This window comes from Uloborus diversus, chromosome 4 (assembly GCF_026930045.1).
Source record: "Uloborus diversus isolate 005 chromosome 4, Udiv.v.3.1, whole genome shotgun sequence".
In the NCBI taxonomy this organism is placed as follows: Eukaryota; Metazoa; Arthropoda; class Arachnida; order Araneae; family Uloboridae; genus Uloborus; species Uloborus diversus.
In genome coordinates this window covers 108,740,649-108,762,758 of record NC_072734.1, presented here as the reverse complement: position 1 = coordinate 108,762,758, position 22,110 = coordinate 108,740,649, and the positions used below count along the sequence as shown (strand labels likewise).

Here is a 22,110-nt window from a genome sequence, read left to right as displayed (position 1 = left end):
GGGATGAGAACAAAATATTCATATTAATTCACACACATATTAAAACTAAAAAAATCACCAGAGAGAAAGAGTTGAAAGCAGTGCTCATTTGATTGAGAAATGCTTGACTAACAAAACTAATCTAATTTTACTAAACATTTTATTTAAAAATAATTTTTGTGACTAATTGTTGTCACCTTCACTACATTTTATGACCTTTTGAAATTTCTGTTCAAAAGTTCATACAGGGGGGAAAAAAACATTTACATACTGATTTAAAAGTTTATCAACTACTTTCTTCTGCTCCAGATTTTTTGAAAACACCCCCCCCCCCAAAAAAAAAAAACCCTTGTCACTTGAGAGGATACATTTTACTAAGAAATTCTTTAAAAATATATAAAAAAGTATGATATCACACTGCTTGCTACCCCTTCTTGCTCCTTCCCTCCTCCCCTTCTCACAAATTGTTGCAATATCACCCCCCCCCCTCCCTAAGCATGACATCATTTATAGACAGTTTTTTTTCATCCAGGTTTGTTTATTATTTACATTGGGAAACTAAAAAGATCTAAGTTTGTCATGTTAAAAACTTCCCCAGGTTATAACATTAAATCAGCTGCATTTTTACTTTCTTTGAAGATAATCTATTCTCCAAGGGCGTTATCATTTTGAGAATGATATCATGTCATCAATCGACAAGTGTATTTTTTTAAATATTTGTTTTAATGTTTTTTTAAATGCTAGTGCTTTAGATATTCGTTTGAGAAATAGTAATATATTTGTAGATAATGCAGGAAAATGTAAAAGTTGGGAGGGGGGGCGGAAGAAAAGGAAAACAAATAAAATTCCTTCAATTTTGCTACATGTAAATAAATAATTATAAAATAAGTAGAAAAACTATAACCTAAACATTTATTATAATTATTTTGCAAATCATATTATGGGTATTTTCTGAACAAGACTTGATTTCTAAAAAAAAAATCAATGGAGGCTATCGGTTTTTGATTGACAACTTAAGCATGAGTAATGAACACAGTATTGCAGCATGTGCACACATTTCATATTCACTTTTCCCAAGAAAATGACAATTTTTAAACTTAAAAACATAACATACCCAAAACATGACATGATAAAGTTTGAATTGAAATGAAGAAAGAAAAGACAAATACAATCTCACAAATAAATGATGTAAAATACCCTAATCAAATATTTGCACTATAATACCGTAAAATCCCGAAAGTAACCCCCCCTATTTTCAAAACAAAACTTGTTAATTTCAGAAGGGGGGATTATAATCGAGATTTTTTTGAAAAATGAGCCAAAATAATTGTTTTTAGTAGAATTAATTTTAGAGTCAGAAAAGAAATAAGTAAATAAGAGTTAATATTAATGAAGAGTGAGAAATTAATTAATAAAAACCTGTCCTAATTTTCAAGTAGTAAAAAATTGCATGTGGGCGCCATCTTTTTCAAAAGAAAGGATTTTGTACCTTAGTTGGCGAAATCCCTATAATTTATCGCTTGAAAATTCATCATGTACTGAATGTAATAAGGTTACAGTAAAAGAAGCAAAATCTTAACGTTCTTGTTTCAGAATAAAAGCAAAAATCGCAATCACGGCCGCCAATTCGTTACGAAGATCGTAATTTCGAAAACTGAGCTTTGCAAAGTTCGCGAACGCAAACAGAGACAAATCTCTTATTTGATTTTGTGAAATATACATTTCTGATGATCATTAACTCGTTCAATTATTTTATTCTGCCTTTAAAAAAGGTTATTTTTAAGTTTCGCGCTACTTTTTAAGCAACGCATTTCCAAAATGGCGCCACGTTTTCAAAATGGCGTCGTGTTGAAGATTGTTCATTTTCACAAGTCAGAACAAAAACGCTCCTTCTAAAATAAATAAAAAGCAGTACAGTCAAATAAATTTCTGCTGTAATACTGTCAACAAAAAAAAAAAAAAAAACAGGCGCCCTTGCATCAAAAGGAGTCTAAACATTTTGGAAGGAATAAACCGTGGAGACCATTTTTTTCTTTTTTGTTCAAATCATTCTGTTTTCTTTCTTTCTTTTTTTTTTAGAAAAGAAAACCTGCACATGGGGGCGAAGGGGGGGGGAGAACTAAACCTCTGTAATTGCTTTTCAAGTAAAGCAGAAAATGTTATCCTTTTTTTTAGAGGGAGTGGAAAATGAAGATGATCAGATTTTTTTTCAGGTGAAAAAGGGGGGGGGGATATTCAGGATTTTAAAATAATTTCACTTTCCACAAAAAAAGGGGGGGGCTATAATCGATAGGGGGGTTACTTTCAGGATTTTACGGTATAGTTAAAATACCTTGTGATATAACTTACAAAAAACTCAAGCTTGTATTCTTTTTTGGATAGTCAGAATAGGGCAGAACCATTTTATCCAGTATTTTGCCCCTTCATGAGAAATTACATTTTTTCCGAAATTTCTAAAAAAGATAATCATTTTTTTTTTATAAATACTGTATGAGCTCACGTATAATTGGAGAAATTTACTGTAAAAATGGTTTAAAGCTGGAGGGCAACTTACACATGGGGCAAAATTTGCAAAAAAGAAAGAAAGAAACAACCAAAAAAAAAAAATCAAATTTTTTTTTTCAAGTTTGTGTTTTAGTTTTATTCCAACTAAATACTTAAGAAATGAATACTGGTGCACTATTGTGCATTTTTTTTTTTTTCAATTTATAGCCATAAATTAAAGTAGGTAAAGCTTTTCGCAGAATCTAGAGCTTAATGATTTCATTCAATGTAAAAGCAACAATTAAAACTTGTAATCGCCAAAACGAACAATTAACAAAAATCTCATTCACAACAAATAACTCTTAATATCATAATATATATTTTAAAAAAATAGCACATATCCACTCATAAACATATATTGTACATTTCATTTTCTTTCTTTTATCAAAAATTGCAGGGGAGTTGGGGGGAAAAATCCGTCAAGTATATTGCATAGATGTTTTCAATTATTTGTCAGTAGTCCCTGTCAGCAGACAAGAAATAGACCAGCAAATGCATCAGAAGCAAGCATTATTTCAGGGAAGAGAGGAAAACTGAATGCTAAAGTAAGAATGCTTGCTTCCTGTAAGTCAAATTACTTATTATCTGCTTTCATTGTGAAAAATCTTTGGATCACACTTTGTTCTAAAATACAGACAAAAGTTATCAGTTCCTCGTCAATGATCAACAATGGCCATACACATTTCAGTCCTTAGGTAATCAATTAAGGCAAATACTACTTTGTTCCTCAATGCAGCATTACCAGATATCATTGCAGCAAAATAAGCAACATCTGTCACATCAATTCCATCCATAATAATCTTAACTTTTTGCACAAGCCTGTCTCGTTTTTCAGGCTGCAATGTAGCAATAACATGAGCAGCAGGTAAAAATTTGTTGCGGGCAAGTACAGCAGCTGCACATCCACCCAAAGTACCACCTATTTAAAAACAAAACAAGTAAACATGCAATAAATTGCATTTTTTCACATAAAATTCTTGTACAGAAAATATTGCTGATGCCTAACATCTCCTATAATTAGATTCAGGTATGTGTGCATTAGGGTGGAACGAAAAAAACGAAGTTTTTATTTTCGAATCGCGGAAAAGTTGCGAAAGATCCGGCGATGCCTGTGGGAAAATTTCTCTTATCATGTTTCCTCAGTTACTTTCAGAAATAAAAAAAATTGAAATCGAATAATACCTTCAGATCCAGAACCAAGCCTAAAAAATCGAAAAAGTTGAGAATTTCAGGATTTTTCCGAATTTTTAACATTTTTGGATCAATGTACTTTTTCAGGCTACAGAACGGAGAAGTTACGTTTAGTGAAGACTTCAAAGTGAAAAAAAAAATCTTTTTGAAATAAAACAATATCTTCCGATCGCGCAACGAACCTACACGTTTGAAAAAATGTAAACTTTAAGCCCTTTTTTCAGCTTTTTTTTTTCTTTTAGTTTAACGATCTTCATAAGTTCGGTATAAAATACTAACAGAAGAACGTTTGTTTATAAAACAAATGTGATATTTTAGTACTAGAGCCTGCCTGTAAATTGTCCACATGGCCCTTTAATCCCGCGATACTCATATTTGTTTATGCCGCTTAGTACAGTGTATGCATCTAATACGCCCCATTAGCGAAATAAAGAACCGCAAAAATTTCACAGACGGTGCCATTCATGTTTACAGAACAATTCAAACCTGTCGATATTTACCTGAGAATCTAAAACAAGTTGTTTACTAGGGTGGAACGAAAAAAACAAAGTTTTTATTTTCGAATTGTAATAGTGCAGAAAAGTTACGATTGGTGAAGACTTACAAAACAAAACAAAAATTTTTAAATATCTTCCGATCCCGCAACGAGCCTAAAAATTTGAAAAAAAAATGGAAAATTTCATGTGTTCTTAGAGATTTTTTTAAAATGTTGCTCCAACGTTTCTTTTTAATACTCTAAGACGGAAAAGTTACGATGGTGAAGCCTTCAGAAATTTAAAAAAACATATTGAAATCAAATAATACCTTCTGATCCAGGAACGAGCATGAAAAGTAAAAATATTGAGAATTTCATTTTTTCTTAGTGATTAAAAATAAAATTGTTCTTGTTGTTTCTTTCCCCGGTGTTACAGGGAAAAGCCTTTAAAAAAACCCTATATTACACATAAACATTAATTTATTTCTTGACTTTTAAGGTATATTCGAAACAAGCAAAACTACCATTCTTTACAACAATGAAACATTTTCAAATAATAGAAAGTTATAATATATTTACCAAATTTACAATCCAGTATACAAGTCTTATTGTTTTAAGTGTTAGTTGTTGAAGCTAATTTATAATCAGATTTTTTGGAAAATTCGGGCATAATTGATCTGGATTTCAATGTTGCTCTTATGTAGCCATCTTTTGATTTAAATCCACACACTTTGAGTGAAGCTTCCGTCATTAGCTTCACACATCTTTCGACAGCTTGCGTATGGCAGAGGAATAGTTTTATATCCCAGTCGGGTATAGTGCCTGTTACAATAAAATTTTCAATGTCTTTGTTAGGAACTTTTCGAAGAAAAGGTGGAGAAGATAGCTTTGTCGTGTTCCAATTAATAATCTCTGTGTAACCTTCTGCTTCGAAATTTAGAGATGGAATGACAAAGTTTCTAATGCTTTTGCCTTTAGAAACAGATTCTCTGGCTTTTAAGACGTTTTTAAATGCTAGTTCTCTTATGTGTCCCCTTTCATTAAACACCATTGCCATTAATAAGTTTTCGGGATGCGCAAAGAAAGAGTTTCTTTCAATGACAGGGCAAACAACTTATTTTAGATTGTCAGGTAAGTATCGACAGATTTGAATTGTTCAGTAACCATGAATGGCATCGTCTGTGAAATTTTTGCGGTTCTTTATTTCGCTAATGGGGCGTATTAGATGCATACACTGTACTAAGCGGCATAAACAAATATAAGTATCGCGGGATTAAAGGGCCATGTGGACAATTTACAGGCAGGCTCAAGTACTGAAATATCACATTTGTTTTATAAACAAACGTTCTTCCATTAGTATTTCATACCGAACTTATGAGGATCGTTACACTAAAAGAAAAAAAAGGCTGAAAAAAGGGCTTAAAGTTTACATTTTTTCAAACATGTAGGTTCGTTGCGCAATCGGAAGATATTGTTTTATTTCAAAAAGATATTTTTTTTTTCACTTTGAAGTCTTCACTAAACGTAACTTCTCCGTTCTGTAGCCTGAAAAAGTACATTGATCCAAAAATGTTAAAAAATCCTGAAATTCTCAACTTTTTCGATTTTTTAGGCTTGGTTCTGGATCAGAAGGTATTATTCGATTTCAATTTTTTTTTTAAATTTCTGAAGGTTTCACCAATCGTAACTTTTCCATCTTAGAGCTTTAAAAAGAAACATAAAACAAAATTTTTGAAAACTCACTAAGAAAACACGAAATTTTCCATTTTTTCAAATATTCAGGCTCGTTGCGGGATCGGAAGATATTATCCGATTTTAAAAATCTTTGTTTTGTTTTGTAAGTCTTCACCAATCGCAACTTTTCCGCACTATTACGATTCGAAAATAAAAACTTTGTTTTTTTCGTTCCACCCTAGTGTGCATGCTTAAAATTTATCATTCAGTAAAACTCGGAGTTTCATTCGTTAAACTGAGACTAGAACAAGGAATGAACTTGTTTTCCAGAAAAAATTGGAAACATTTTATTTATTAGGGGCAGATACAGACTACCATTTTATGGGACGTCCTGCTGAAGAATATAGAGTTTTTTGTACAAAACTTTTCTAAAAGTGTTAACAAAAAGCACCAAATCAACCAGCAATAAGGCGCCTAAAAGGGCATAAACATTTCTGATTAATTTCATAAGCAATGAAAAGAAGTATTATTCCAAACATTTACTTTTAAAAAATAATGAATTGAGTTTTGTCCCATTGAAATATAACATATATGCTATATTTGCATGACCAATAATCTCAAAAACAAGACAGTTGCAAAAAATTAGGCCCCTACCATCATATTCGATATATGGATAATCTGTGCTTTAAATTTTTTTTTTCGGGAAAAAACAGTTTATACCGCCCCCTTTTAAGAACTCCCTTTCCCAAAGATTTGATTTCAAGCTGCCCCAGAAGAGTATTAAATAAAAAACTGCATTACCAATTGCTAATCCTATAGGACCAAGAGCTAATCCACCTACTACTGCCGCTCCACCAGTCAGGAGTCCACCTTTTAGAGATTCACTCAAGGTAACTTTCAATCTTTCTTCTTCTGCTACAGTACATAGCAGATCAATAATTTCAGAAGTGTTCACCGGCATCGCCCTATTCAAAACTGTTATAAAAGAACCTACATTGGGAAAGAAAAAAGTAAATCTATAAATTACTTATTAAATTAGCTTTCAGCAGCAACTTTATAACAAGTGCAATAACTTTTTAAAAATGTAAAACTTCAATGCCATTGGGAAAGAAAAAAGTAAATCTATAAATTACTTATTAAATTAGCTTTCAGCAGCAACTTTATAACAAGTGCAATAACTTTTTAAAAATGTAAAACTTCAATGCCCCAAAGCAAAACACTCCTGAATTTACGACGTACCTTGCAGAACAGATGCCTGAGCTGCAGAACACCTTCAAATCCCCAAAATCTTCTCCCCCAAAAAAAGCCCTTCAAATGTGAGAGGAAAACTTAAGACACAGTTTTTGCAGATTTTCTACAAATATCTTCCAACTCAAGATTCAATTTTGCAGAAGTTGTGCACAATTTCTGCAGATTACTTAAAATTAGAAGAAAATCTAAAATTCTCGCAAATTACGCTAATTCATGCGGAAAGCTCGCACAAAATGTCAAATTTGATACGTCATTTGCAGAACTTTGGATTTACTTCAAACTTAAAAATATGCAGATTTTCTGCAAAATTGAGATATTTGCAGAAATTCTACCAGTTTTTGCAGAAAATCATCTTTGACTGCATGCACCTGCTTTATGCCCTGAAGCACCCTACAGGGATGAGATTTTTCAGTCTTTTGCCAGAATTCAAGCTTTCTTATGTTTGTTTGTTTTTATTAAAGTTTTACTCCTTGTTTTAGTTTTTCAGGTTTCATGGGGATCTTATATTTCTAATAAATCTGAAAAGATTCTAGTTTTTCTAGCATGTTGGGTTTCCCATTTCTTTATTATTCCCAATCGATCTTCATGCACTGCAATTTCAGGTATAAAAGAATGTTTTGGATACATGCCAACATTGAAACACGTCCACCCCTGGTCTTGTTTGATATTTCAATCCTTTTGCATCATGAAAATCTTTCAATAACTTAGAAAGCTTTCAGGTGTTTTATTATATGCTACCGTAACTCAACTCATCTTATTTATTTAGTAATTTAGTTATTCATTAACATTGTTTTAATTGCTTTCTTGCCATGTAAAATTAACCGAAAAAAGTCTTTGAGACTCAAGTTCGGTTATTTCTATCATTTTAAGAAAACATATTAAATGTTTTTGGAGAATCTCAATTAGTAAGATTTTGCAACTTGTTAAAAAGTCTTTGGGATTTTATAGTTTTCATGATCAACTATAATTTTATAACATCAGAGATCTTTAATTCATCTTTTGGTTGAAAGCTGTGTTGTTTCACAGAACTGCATAGCAAACAGTCAGCTTTTGTGCACACACCTAATTAGTCAACTCATAAAGCAATAACGGAACGCAAACCAAGTGGCAAACAACGAAAGCCTTCATTCAAGCCAATGGATTTCACAGGAATAGCACTTCTTTCCTGAATTAACCTTTTAAATGCCAACGCTCCCAAAGGGGAACATAAAAAAATGTATTTATAATAATGTTTCGCATATGAAGATAAAAACCAAAGATAACAAAAATATACTTGGTTGTTTAAAGAAAAAGTATTTTTCCTTTTTTATTAATAAGCAGTACCCACACGGGGATGCCCGTGCTAAGAATTCAAAGGGAGTACATCCGAAAAAAAAATAATCAAGCCCCCCCCCCCCATGTGATGTTTTTTCTGGATTAAATTGAGTACACACCTTTTCAAAAAAACATATTAAAAGTTTTTTTGGAATTTAAAACTATTCGCTAAAGCATTAAATTAGATATTTACAGTTGCTTTAAAAATCTTTCGCGAGTGAAACGGTTTCTTCTGCAGTTTAAAATGTTTAACTTAATAAACAAAAAAGACACCAAATAGTAGTGTAAAATAACTCTGCACCTCTAATATTGTTTATCGCCTAACTCTCCGAGCAACCACGCCACCCCGTACCGATGCCTGTGCTAAAACAGTCTGCAGTCAGCTGGAAGAAGGGCAAGGAAAATCTTTGGATGCTAAAAACATATAATTTTTGAGGTAAAAGATTTTAATTCCTAAACATCGATGAAAACAGAATCTGGGCCTCAAATTGGAGAAAACACTTTACTATTTTTAGTATTTCATGGTTTGCGTAATTGTTTTGGAGATTTTACTAAAAACAAGGAGACTCGCTTTTCATAGCAGACGAAGACTTTAACACTTAGTGTTAAATAGCTAGAATTTGTTTCTCAGGACTTCTGCCCAAGATGGCAGCAAGATGGCTCTTAGCAGACAAAAACTGTAGCACAAAGCGTTAAGTTCCGCCGCAAACACGTTTTTCAAAAGTTTCTAAGCATCATTTAAAACTCAATCTCAGCTTTAATTTGAAGGAAACAATTTATCTTTCCGTCTTTCATCGTTCGAGTAATTATTTTGAAAGGTTTTACCGAAAATGGTTAGAGTAATTGCATTTATTGCTGACGAATCCCATACAGCACGGCTTCCCAAATTGTGGTCCGCAGATCACAGACCGCACACCCCAAAACAGGGGTCCGCCATAAGTTTTGGGGAAAAAATGTTTTAAACATGTGAAATAACGTTTTAAGAATGCTCTTATATTTGAAAAAAAAATTTTTCACCTCCAAGTTTGGAGTTATACTTTGAACTGCACATGAAATGCTGCAGATCATGCAGCCACCACACTGCAAATTCCTACATTGGATTTGTTCCCACATTGGAAACACGTTTGAAAGACTTTCAATTAGAAAAAGCGTCCTGAATTTGCTCCGTTAAAAAGAAAGTGAAAACATTGCTTTCTTTCTTACAAATATAACTTGCACCTACACTATATGACCAAAAGTATTGGTACACTTTCAAAAATTCATTTTTACTGCTTTTTGGAGAAATAACAGACCAACTGCTTTGTAACTTTTTTCACATAAAAGGTATGCTCCAGCTGTCATTTTCCAATAAAAGTTACACCACCCTTGCCTATTGGGGATAAGTAACAAATTGAGGAAAACAAAAATGTTTTTTGATTATCATTCTTCCTAAATAGCTGAAAATAAGCTGTAAATTTTAGAAATTAGTTAACTTACTATGCACAATTATCTTGCATACTTTCGAGAAAATATCACTGATATTCACTAAGATATAAGCATTTCTTACAAAACTACTAATTTTATTTGAAGGTTTTAGGCTCATAATAAGGCAAGTTTTCCCATCAAAGCTAACCAAACTTCCAGAAAACTTGACAGCATACAAGAGAAGTAGGTATAATAATAAAATTTGAAACTAAAATGTTGAAAATTTGATAAAATATGGACATTTAAAGTAATTTAATTTTTTACTGTGCATGCGTGAAAGAGAGCAATTTATAACTTTTATAATCTAAAACACAACAAGAATCAACTGAAAATAAAATTCTAATTCAATATATAATGTCACATTTCAATTTTAAGAAATCAGAAAAAATGAGCCTTTTTTTTTGCTATATAACCTAAAATGTTGAAAATAGGCAAAAATTGACCCATTTTACCCCACCTGAAACTAAATAAATAAATATTCTTTAGTTTTTATTCATTAAACTATTTACCATTTGAAATCCATTTGAATGTGACCAATAGTATCAATTATTTTTGAAAAAATACAAAATTATAGACAAGAGCGTAAAACGTAATCCATTGAATGTCCAAGTGAAAAACTTCATGTAAGGTGGCAATGTTTCTAAATGGGAACATGCTCAAAAAGGAGATTTTAAAAAATGGCCGAAACTTTTTACTTTCATTATTTAAATGGATTGATTCCTTTTAATCATATTTTCACGAAGTAACTCCTCTTTTTATATCTGGATCATAAGAACTGCATTTAAAAGCTTGATAGGAATCGGCAAAAACTTCATGAGTTAAAAACTTTTCATAAACAGCTATGTCATTAGTGTTAAATGCATCAGCATAAGATTTTCAGTAAGCAACAAGAATTAATACAGGGTAACAATTTTTGAGAATTTTTTTTTTATAAATATTGACCGATATTGAACCCTGGGTAAATGTACAAAAGAATGCTTTCATGGTAAGTCAATGTACAACACTTCTCGGTTCGAATATGATTCTTCACTGCAGTAGAAATATAGTGCCTAGAAAGAGTATTGTGCCGATCGAAAGATAAAAGGTGAGGTGAAATGTGAGGAAAATCCAGATGGCGCTATGCTCCTCAATCAGACTCATTTTAAATCAGCAATTGCATGCTAATTTTGCAGTTTAAAAGCCCTGTTTTTCGGATTGAACTTTTTTCAGAGCAAAAGACAAATTCTCTAATAAGTTCTATTTGTTACACGGGTGTTCATTTATTTTTCGAAGCCATACAAAATTCCCTAATCCTAATTCATCTTCAATGAAAATAGTAGACTATAAGCATTTAATAACTGCATGTCTTTTATTTGAAATAAAACTGCTTCTAAATTCTTGAAGCTAATTAAAATTAGCAGGGCTTCCCAATCTGAGCCAAGGTTGCTTGAAAACGTACCGACTGACCTATTTTTTCTTTAATTTTCAAGGACTTTCCTTACATTAAAAAAATTAATAGGACCACTTACTTCAATCACATACCTATAAACTGCATACCATTTTGCAAATAACTGCAATTGGCAAACAGCTGGCTTGATTATTTGTTGAATTTTCGGTAATACTTATCAACGACAAACTGCTAATTTGCTTATTTTTATAATATGCTTTAGAACCTGTCAGCAAACAGTTTTGTTGTCGATAATTATCGAAATAGAAGTAGTTTTTGAATCTGTCAAATCACTGTTATCACTGTCAAAAAAAAGTATTTATTTATTTTTACCTGTTATCTCATATGTAAAATAGCGAAAGAAATGTATCCCTAAAAACTAAAAACAAATGGAGAACCTCCTCATCCCTCTCCTTTGTCTAGCATTGCTTATGATAGCTTTAAAATGTTCTTTTAAAAGGAAGCACAGCTTCTGAATCTCCCTACCCCTAACATTGATTTGTAAATTGTCTCCTACTTCAATAATGATCTTTTTATCATCGATATTATTTTCCACATTATTTTCATTACATACAAAAACTACAACATTTGGAGATTTTTTGAATTTCATACAAACCCAATATTTGTTAAGCAAATTGATATGAATAATTTCATTTATAATAGATTTGTACATGGTTATTTCAGTTTCATCTGCGGAGAAAGATCAAGTTTTATTTTTTTTCAAACAGGGAGATTATTTTTCTTAACTGCATATTTCCTGATGGACCTTTTCTTTGGTAATTTTTTAGTTAAGTACATTGGCAGATTTGGGGAAATTGTCGGAATTGCCTCATCTTTTAAAAAAGGTTTTTCCCGAGGCACAAAAACTTCCGCACCATTTATAGTATGCTTAAAATGCATTTCAATAAAATGTTTTTTGAAATGCAGAACATAAACTGAGCAATATTTATTTAAAACTTTATCTTACCTGGGAATTAAAGAGTTCCACTTCTTTAGTTTTTCTTCATCTGCTGGAGCTTTAAAAAGCGAAACTTTTTCCTTGCATGTTCTGTACCCACTTTTGCACCCTGGTACGAAACAAGATGAAGCTTTATTTCTTCAAATGTTCAACTTTGATGCCTCCATTAAAAGCCTTAAACGCTGTTTTATGAAATATTCACGAAATATGGTGAAAAAGATAATTGCGAAACTAATGTAAACACCACGAAATCTAGCGTCCTCCCTAACCGCACTGCCCTCTAGCGGTTTTCCTAAAATTTATCTTCAAGAATCGCAGGGAAAAAGCGCCGGTCGGCACACTATTCTTTCTAGGCACTATAGTGGAAATAATCCTCATGTCATGAGATTGATAATTTTACTAACTTGCTAAAATTTTCAAAAAGAATACTTTTAAGTTTTCATCTAGTACTTATATTGAAAATTAATCAATAAAATTACCTGAAAAGGGACACCCCATTATGCAGGGGCACCCCTCTCTAAGGGCAAGGGTAACCCCCCCCCCCCCAAATAAAACCCGTTCCATAAAAAGGGAGACCTTCAAGGGCTCAGTGTGCGCCATGAGCCCCCCCCCCCCCCCAAGGTGAACACCCTTGCATTATGTTAAGAAATACTAAGTTATAACCAACCATTAAAATTAAAAATAACACAATGAATCAAGATGAAATAAATTCATGATAAGTAGTCGATAAAAACTTACCAGGGAGTTCAACTCTTCTTCCAAACATCTGTAGTTTCAGTTGCTTTCAAGATCATCAATAAATTGTAAAACACAACCCATGTTACACTGAAAATGTATATATAATATTATCGATGGTAAAATAGTATCCACATTTGAAGAATACAAAGCAAAATAACATTATGTAATGAACTTAAAATATTTTAAGAGTTTTCCTCCCAAAACATTTTAGTGTGTATTTCCAATACATATTTTATTTTAAATTACTGATCAATAATGAAAAGACGAGGAAAGATATTTAGTGAAATAAGAGTAAATGCAAAAAATGAAAATTTTATCTATGAGAGTTTCTATTTTCAACTGTAGCTTACATTATTTTTATATACCCCACATGGTTATACCCCCCTGATAATACTTCATATAACACACCTGGTGATGTACCCAGTGGGTAGGTAACTATTTTTTGGGCATTTACCAGGGTATTTACCCAAGGCCTGGGTAAATACCCAAAACTGGGTATTTTACAAAAAAATGCAAAATATGAATGGGAAATTTAAAAAAAAAATCTAAATATGAAAAAACTGGTAAAACTGATACATACATATGTATTACACAGTTTATAATATCTTTTAATGAAAGACTTGATGAAATTATGAAAGAAACATATTGTGAACCAAAACATCTTCCTTTTCAATGTTTTTTTTTTTTTTTGTAACTAGTTAAGCTTTTTACTTTTTTGTAGAATAGCTTTTTATATCTGAAATTTGACTATCAACATTGATTAGGCATATCCAACACATTTTATGTGAATGTCATATTAGATTGCTAAGTTGTTTCACATAATAATTCTTTAAATATGTGATCAAAATACAATTTTTGGGCAAAAATTTATTGTTTTGTATATGGTTGATTTTACAATGTATACTTGCCAACCTCCGAAGAAAATAAAAACAGGAGAATACACTAGAGGTATATAGGTGATTCACTAGCAACATATCTTCACAACAGAACTATTAAATTATGCTTTTAAATAACATGAATTTAAAGTGAAATGGGGATTTTTTGTAGATGTAAATTAATTGGTAGCAGCAAGAAAAACATACTGCAAAGGAAAAAACAAATAACAAGGAGTGAATTTGCTTAACGTTTTTTACATTCCCCAGTCTCTTCCAAAAAAGTAGCCAAAAAAATTAATTACTAAAATCCAAAAAAAAAAAATAAAAAAATCAATATGTAGAGAGAATAAAATATAAAATAAGTACTAGGTATAGGGTAGTACATGTTAAAATAACTTCAAACTTTCAAAATAATTGACATATTTTCAAGATGCAAAAAGATTGAAATCTGCTGAAATTTTCTGCAAAGCATGTGCTTCGTTGAACATGCAATATGGAAAGCTTTCAATTTTGATTAAATGGGTTCCTAATTGGAAAAATTATTATTCCCTGACATTGGTAGGCAAGAAAAGGGCGTCTATTGAGAAGAAATTAAAACTTCAATTATTGATGTAAAAAACTGCAAAAAGGGGAGAAAAAAATAAAAAACGGAAAATCAGGAGGTGGAAGCAAAAATCAGGAGTCTCCTGTTAAAAACAGTAGAGTTGGCAAGTATGCAATGTGTATTCCAAAAGTAATGAAATGGTTTTTTCCAGGCCACTTTTATTGTACCGAGTATAATAGAACTACTTGGTTTAGGTGAGGGGTCCCTAAGGTTTTCCTGAAAACCAGTCTCAACGTTCTCCAAGCTGTGGAAGTAGCCGGACGTAAGTTAATGTTAACCTCTGCTCATCGACCGTGTCATGAGAGAAATGGTACGCGATTAGGTTTTGTTGCTTAATATAGGTGAAAATTAGCCGTCGCCACTCGCCACGTGGCGATTAAAGTTGTAAAAGTGGCGATTAAAAATATTGTTATCGGTCGCCATCCCTGCCGAGTCAATCTCTACTAGGATTTCCAATGTATAATCACTTTTCCCCCCTGTTCAAAGCTTCCTTGCTTCTCCAAAGAAGCATTTCGTTTCCCCACTTCTTTTCCCCACCGCAACAGGGAGAAATTTAGCTGCAAGTGTGAACCGTCATTACTCATTAGCACTCTGCACTTTGAACCATGGGCGGATTTATGGGGGGTCAGAGGGGGGCAATGCTCCCCCAGTTTTGGGAGGACTTTGTGTAGTAACAACACAGCTTCCAAAAACTTTAAAAAAATTTTTTTTTTCGTTTTTGAATAGTTTAGAAGAGCATGGGTGGATTTATGGGGGGGGGGGGTCGGCAAAGGGGACAATGCCCCCCAGTTTTGGGAGGAGTTTATATAGTAACAACTTATCTTCCAAAATCTTATAACAAAAAAAATCATGATTTTTCCTTTTTTGAATAGGAAATTAAAGTTTATTTTTTCTTTTGAACTTAAAATAACCGTTTCTTACAAAGTTTGAACAATACTGTACAACTGTATAATCTGCTACTCAATTTCAGACTGGAAAGTGCAAATTATTGATAGGTTCTAAAATCCCTGAAAAGAATTGGCACACTATAGCCTACAAGGGCTTTTGAGCCAAAAACCCAATCTAACCAACCAAACCTTGAAAATAATTAGACATGTCTTTGAAACTCTTAAGCAAAGTGTGCTTCATTTTTTTTCTTATCAAGTGTATAATTAAGAATTGTTCAAATGGGTAGTATGTTACTCTCTTGATACCTATTCTCTAAATCTGTGCACCATTTCTTTTAAAGTATTAACTTGCATCACAAAGCACTTTTAAAGCGTAAAACTTAAAAAAAAATTATTTGCCTATTATTTCCAATAAACCCTTATAAAACTTCAAAATGCAGAATTTTATATCCATTTTAGATAATTTCCTCCGGGGGAGTAACCCCCGGGCCCCCCTGAAACTGGAGATATTCTATATCCCACTTAAAAGGGAGCACTGCGTCACTCTCTTAATACCAGCCCCCTCTCTTTTAAGGTCAATTTAAAAAGGACAGCATGATTACACACAGTAATAAGAGCGACACATAAAAAAAGTAAAGAATGGCCTTACGCATCACAGAAAACAGACAAAAACATGGGAGGGGGAGGGCAATTTAAAATGTTGCTCCAAAAAAAAAAAAAAAAAAATCCTGCCCCCCCAGGAACTCAGTCCTAAATCCGCCTATGCTTTGAACTCTGACACGTGCCCCCTGCCTTGCGATGGCTGCTCAGCGATCACGCGGTGGAAAGCGCAAAATTGAAGATGAGTCGCCTAAAATTACATCATTTTTTGTGAAAAGGTAAGTGATCAATTTTTTTGCGTTAGATTTATTTATTTATTTCTTGTTTGTTGGAATTTAGACTTGGTACGCATTTTATGTTTTGCAGAGTAGAGTTATTTTACATTACTGAGATCGTTTCTTAAAAAAAAATGTTTCAAAAAGAAATGCAAAATATTATTTTTGTTCCGAAATAAAAAGCAGCAAGGAACAATTTGTTTGAGGAAAAAAAACGAAAATCGTTTTTTCGATAAGCGATGGCGCTTTACGAAAATTGAAAATTTCGATCGCAGAAAAGGACGATTCTCATACGCTATAAATAAGTGAATTATGTAGTTTTGATTTCCATTCTGTTCGTATGATTTATTTATCTGCCAAACATGCTTATTTTTGAGTTTGGCACAAATTTTAAAAGCAACTGCATTTTAAAATGGCGGCACAGAAAAGAATGTTTACTCTTGCAAAACATCGTGCGCTAGTAAGCACGTTTTTCCGGATATCGATTTTTTTGCACACCAATTTTTTTTTTAATTTTTATTTGATTTTTTAAAATCAATCTCAGTAAAAGTATTCTTTTTGGTGTGCTCAATGAAAATTAAAATATAAAAAATCGGAGATGAGTTGCATCGACGTACGATCGATCTGCGGATGTCGCTTTTCATACGATGCATTATCATACGATTTGCCGAGCGATACAATAAATAAATTGTATTTATACTGAAAATAACTTGGTATTTTTAATCAATATGCTTTGTACTGCTCACTAATTGGAAAATAAAAAGATAAATTGTAAGCGGAAAGTGGATGGTGTGCATGCTAAAGCTTGCTGCTCAAATATAGCAAAACGAAAATATTTCGCATTTCACGTGACATCGATGAAACTGAAAAAGCTGTAAATACTATATTAATAGTAAAAACCGTTTTATAATAAATTTAATCATTTAAAATAAAAAAAAATACAATTGAGGTTTTTTTTTCATAAATTGATTGTATTTGGGAATAATTTCGAAAAGTTTTTTTTTTTTTGATGCAAAATTTCGCAGGTAAGTAAGATGTTTCAAATTCATAGGTGATATAGTTGCATAAAAATAAATAAATGTTTGCCGATGAAGAAGTAAATATTAATTTTTTTGCAGATAAATTTAGCAAATTTTAATTTATTTTTTCTTTAAAACAATGCATAGTTAAAATTTAAACAAAATTTCTTAAACATTTAATTTATGAAATGTAATAATTTTTAATCCCTTGATGTTTGAAAGATCAGAGCCTACCCTAGGCCTAAATTAAAATTTTTGAGACGGGAAATTCTAAATTTATGGAATGATAAAATTTGAGTCTGAAGCACAAATGCAACTGTAAACCAGTTTTCATGGTGAAATGCAAGTGAAACGTAAATTTTGCATTTCAAATTTCATATCAAATGCAGTAGGAAATTTGAAAACCTTTCATTTTTTTCTGGTTTTTGGGTTTAGTACACCACATATGTTTTCCTGTAAGACAGGGGTGCTCATCCCCCCCCCCCAAGCTCAATGGCGCAAATTCCCCTCCAAAAAATTTCTAAACCCTCTTGTCCTTTTTATTTTCAGCCCACTTTTTTATTTTATTTGTTTATTTTTAAATATTTTTATTTACTTTTTTTATATTTTTATTTATTTATTTATTTTTTAAATATATTTTGCTTATTTATTTAGTTTTATTTTTTTAAAAATATTATTTATTTATTTATTTATTTTTAATTATTATTGTATTATTTATTAGAATAGTTCTGTGCTACGCGAATGAAATACACAGAAAAAAAATAAATAATAATAAATAAATAAATAAAATTATAGCATTAAACAAATAATTTTTATAAAAAATAAAAAAAAATAATTTAAAAAAAAAATTCCCCCCAAAATTGTTGATGGCACAACGTGCGCCATAATCCCCCCCCCCCCCTGTGGGCACCCCTGCTGTAAGATAATATAAACTTGATTTTTTAGCAATCTTTGAAATAATGTTGGGAAGCTGTTCGTATTTGAATGGTTTTGATTAAATTTGCACTTTAATAAATCTCACAGATTGACACAGATTAGCTTTTAGTGCAAATGATTTATAATTTTAGACTTTTTTTTATTTATTTATTTATTTTATGAAGCATTTGCATGATAAAATAGGGTGAGGTTTCATAATCAGTAGTATATTTCCACTGAAAAGAAAAAAGAACAACTTCAAAACTTCAGTTGAAAATTGCTTTAAAAAGTAAAAAATAATTTTATTCTAATATCATCCATACTACTTCTACACATAATTTTTAAAGTCTGCACATAAACCATAAATAAAATGATGTTTAACCATCTTTCAACAATATTTTTCAAAAAGAAAAATTGCATTCAAAATATAAACACAGCATTTATACATTAAAGAACTCCTCCTCTCGTCCCCCCGAATGGTAACAGAACTAATTGTTTACTTTTTAGAGAAATTTTCAGCTGAAGCTTTGAAGTCTTTTTTTTTTCCCAAAAATATTTTCACACATAATACAGATTATTAAACCTTTTTTTTATTAACCATAGGGTTTTTTTTTGTCCTAATGTAGGAGTCTTGTGACAACTGCTGCTTCTAATAAGCCACCAGCTGTATCAGAATCTGATGCTAATGATGCCCTTTCCACTGATGCTTGTGGTAGTCTAGATTCTCAGAGTCTCTCCTCTGCTGCTAATGATGATGCCCGCTCAGCTGACTTTTATAGTAAAACTGACCCTAGTCTGGATTCTGAGCCCGTAGTTGTCTCTATTGATAATGATGCCTGCTCAGCTGACTTTTATAATTATACTGACTCTAGTCTGCATTCTAAGCCAGTAGTTGTCTCTATTGCTAATAATGTCCGCTCAGTTGACTTATGTGGTTATACTGACTCTAGTCTGGATTCTGAGCCAATAGTACACCAGATTGATAGCATTTATCATCACCCTACCACCTCCAAGCCCAAGGGCACTGTATCATCAGAAAGGAAAAGATATTTCCGAGAGGAATGGAAAGTAGTGAAAGATGATGAGGAAGCAACTAAAGATAGACTACGTAATTTAGTGATAGATTCATCAGATCCGTGGGCTATGGGGTGCAAAGTGTGTACCCAATGGGCCCCTACAATTGGTCCTAAATTCTGTACAAATTTTGTTAAGAACTGTTTGCCATTCAAACCACCTCGTCCAAAGAAAGAGACTGTAAACAGTCATTTCTCCAGTGCTGCTCATGCTAAGTGTTTAGAAAAAGCTAATAATGTAATTGAAAAATCATCCACAGAACCTTCTATTTACCAACAATTAATTCAGATAGATGAACATACCCTAAAAAAGATGACCTGCTTGATGAGAATTGTTTTTTATTTTGCTATGAAAGATAGGCCTGCAGTTGAATTTTCTTCTGAATGTGCAATGTAAAAGTTAAATGGTGTGGATTTGGGTACCACATACCACAATAGAATATCTTTTACCGTGCTTTTGCAATATGTTGCTAAATCTTTACAGAATAATGTTATCAAAGCATTGAACCAAGCAAAATATCTAGCGGTTATGACAGATGGCAGCAGCACGAAGAAAAGTACCGAATATGAAGCCATTATTGTTCGCCATGTCGATAGTGATGCAAAAATTACGAATTCTTTTGTAGGTTTGTGTGAAGTAGAAAATGGAGATGCTATCGGCTTGTGTAACATAATTTCGAAACGTCTTCAGGAGGCTGGCATACTGGAGTGGGAAAAAAAACTCGTCTGCTTAACAGTGGATGGAGCCTCTGTAAATGTTGGGAAGCACAATGGTTTGGTGAAATTAATGGATTCTCCTGTACATATTCATTGTTTTAACCATGTATTGGACTTGTGTTTAAAGGACGCTGTTAAAGGCAATGTAGCTGCCAACAAAGCTATGACTCTTCTAAAGACTATTAGTAGTTTTTACCGAACAAGTCCCAAGTTAACTAGGGAGCTATTCCGTGCTGGTAAAGCCTTGAACTTAAATCTTTTGAGTTTTAAAGCAGTGTGCGAAACAAGGTGGAGTGATTCTTTGGCAAGCTGCACATCAGCAGTTTTAAGAAATTATGCTGCTGTTGTTCAGCATTTAATTGACATTACCTCTCAACATACTCTCAGCAAGTATACAAGTAATGTTAAAGCCACTGCAAAGGGATTGCTATGTGAACTCACAACATATGAAGTTGTAGAGTTCTTTCATAGCTTTTCAGATTTCATCTCTGTATTTGCTCAAACCTCTAAATACTTAGAAAAAGCAGACATAAATATTTTTGATGCAACAGAGTGTATCAAAACACTTAAAATAAGTCTAGTTGACTTTGGTTCCTTTGGAGAGTTAAAGGCAAGTACACAAAAGAACTTACTCACATTTTTAACTAGTGTTGACGACACGGAAATGATGTTCAAAAACATTGAATTGAAAAGACAAAAGGGGAAAAGGCTTCATCAGACCGAGGACAGCTTTAAAGAACTGTGCCTAAAAGCATCCTCATCTATCGAAAGACGTTTCTCTGAAACTAATGAAGAATCGGTAATTGTTCGGAACTGCACGAATCTTAAACACAGTTTATTTTCCAGCAAAAATTTCCAGTGACTTTGGAGAAATTGAAGTACGTGATTTTTCAAATTTATTTAATATTCCTATTGACAGAGCATTGCTAGAGTGGAGAGAGTTGAGGAACATCATGTCGGAACATTTCAGACCAGAAATTACGTTATGTGAATTATTAGTCAAGTTGAAAACAGAAGCATTTAAAAATTTGCACTATCTATCAGAAATCTTAGAAATTATTTTGACCATTCCTGCCAGTAATGCAGAAGTAGAACGAGTTTGGAGCAGTGTAAGCCATACTTTAGAGGACAGAGCATTATCGATGGGTCAAAAAACCCTTGAATACAGACTTCAAATCAAAAGGTCAAAAGTATCGCTTGATAATTTTGATCCTACCAATGCTGTGAAATTATGGTGGTCAGACACCGTCAGAAGCAGACGGCCCAACTTTACAAAATAAGTACACCTAATCATTTCTTTTAAAAATTAAATTGTCCTGTATCCTAAATCATGCTTTTAAAAGAAATTAACAAGTACTTTTCATATTTTGTAATTTTTTAAAACATTAGTAAAATCAATTTAATACAAATCAAATTTAAAAATGTTTTTGTTTAAAGCATTTTCAATATAAGTAATTGAAATTTATCATTATGTAATAATATTGTATATAATGTGCTAAAAATAAACAATTAACATCCAGTTTCCTGTTTTTAGCATTATTACGTATTCTCCTTTTTAATTTTCATTTTTGTCAACTAAAAATTATCAATACAAACTGTGTTCTTTTAGTCAAAAAAACAAACATATATATAGATAGATATGCTTTTTATAAAATATAAAATATTATGTATAGAGTATGAAACTTAGTCTTAATCTTATTTGTGACACAAATTAATTAAAAATAGCTATTTATTATTTAGGTTTTGGTGGAACAATTACTTAGATTTTTTTTATGTTGAGTTGATTATAATAATCACATTGTACCTCATCATTAAACTCAAAGCTGAAATTCTAATTCAATTAAATTTTGAATATTATTTTTATTCTAGCAAATTTTGCATTTCCTCTTTTTAACTTTTCCTTTAAGCACATGCTAATAATTGACGTCGACAATGTTTTAATTTAATTTTTATTTGAAATACACTAAAATTTTGCAAATGGGGGGGGGGGGAGAGTGGATGATGAAATTGTAATGCTGATGAACATTTTCAGTCATCAATCTTATTCAACAATTACTAGTTAATAATACTCTAGTACTATAAGTATGAATAATTAAATTTTATATGTTTTGGAAACCATAGATTCATTTAA

At 32.0% G+C, this 22,110-nt stretch overlaps 1 protein-coding gene across 1 annotated transcript in view; it reads right to left on the bottom strand.

Moving 5' to 3' along the window:
- Window positions 1-2,546: 2,546 nt before the first annotated feature.
- Window positions 2,547-22,110, bottom strand: part of LOC129220547 (protein C19orf12 homolog) — a 35,080-nt gene continuing 15,516 nt past the window's right edge. Inside the window, exons 2-4 of the mRNA XM_054854978.1 lie at window positions 13,015-13,101; window positions 6,665-6,853; window positions 2,547-3,442 (exon numbers count right to left, since the gene is read on the bottom strand). Of these exons, the coding sequence (XP_054710953.1) occupies window positions 3,180-3,442; window positions 6,665-6,853; window positions 13,015-13,042 (480 nt within the window). The 5' untranslated portion in view covers window positions 13,043-13,101 and the 3' untranslated portion in view covers window positions 2,547-3,179. The remainder of the gene's footprint in view (window positions 3,443-6,664; window positions 6,854-13,014; window positions 13,102-22,110) is intronic.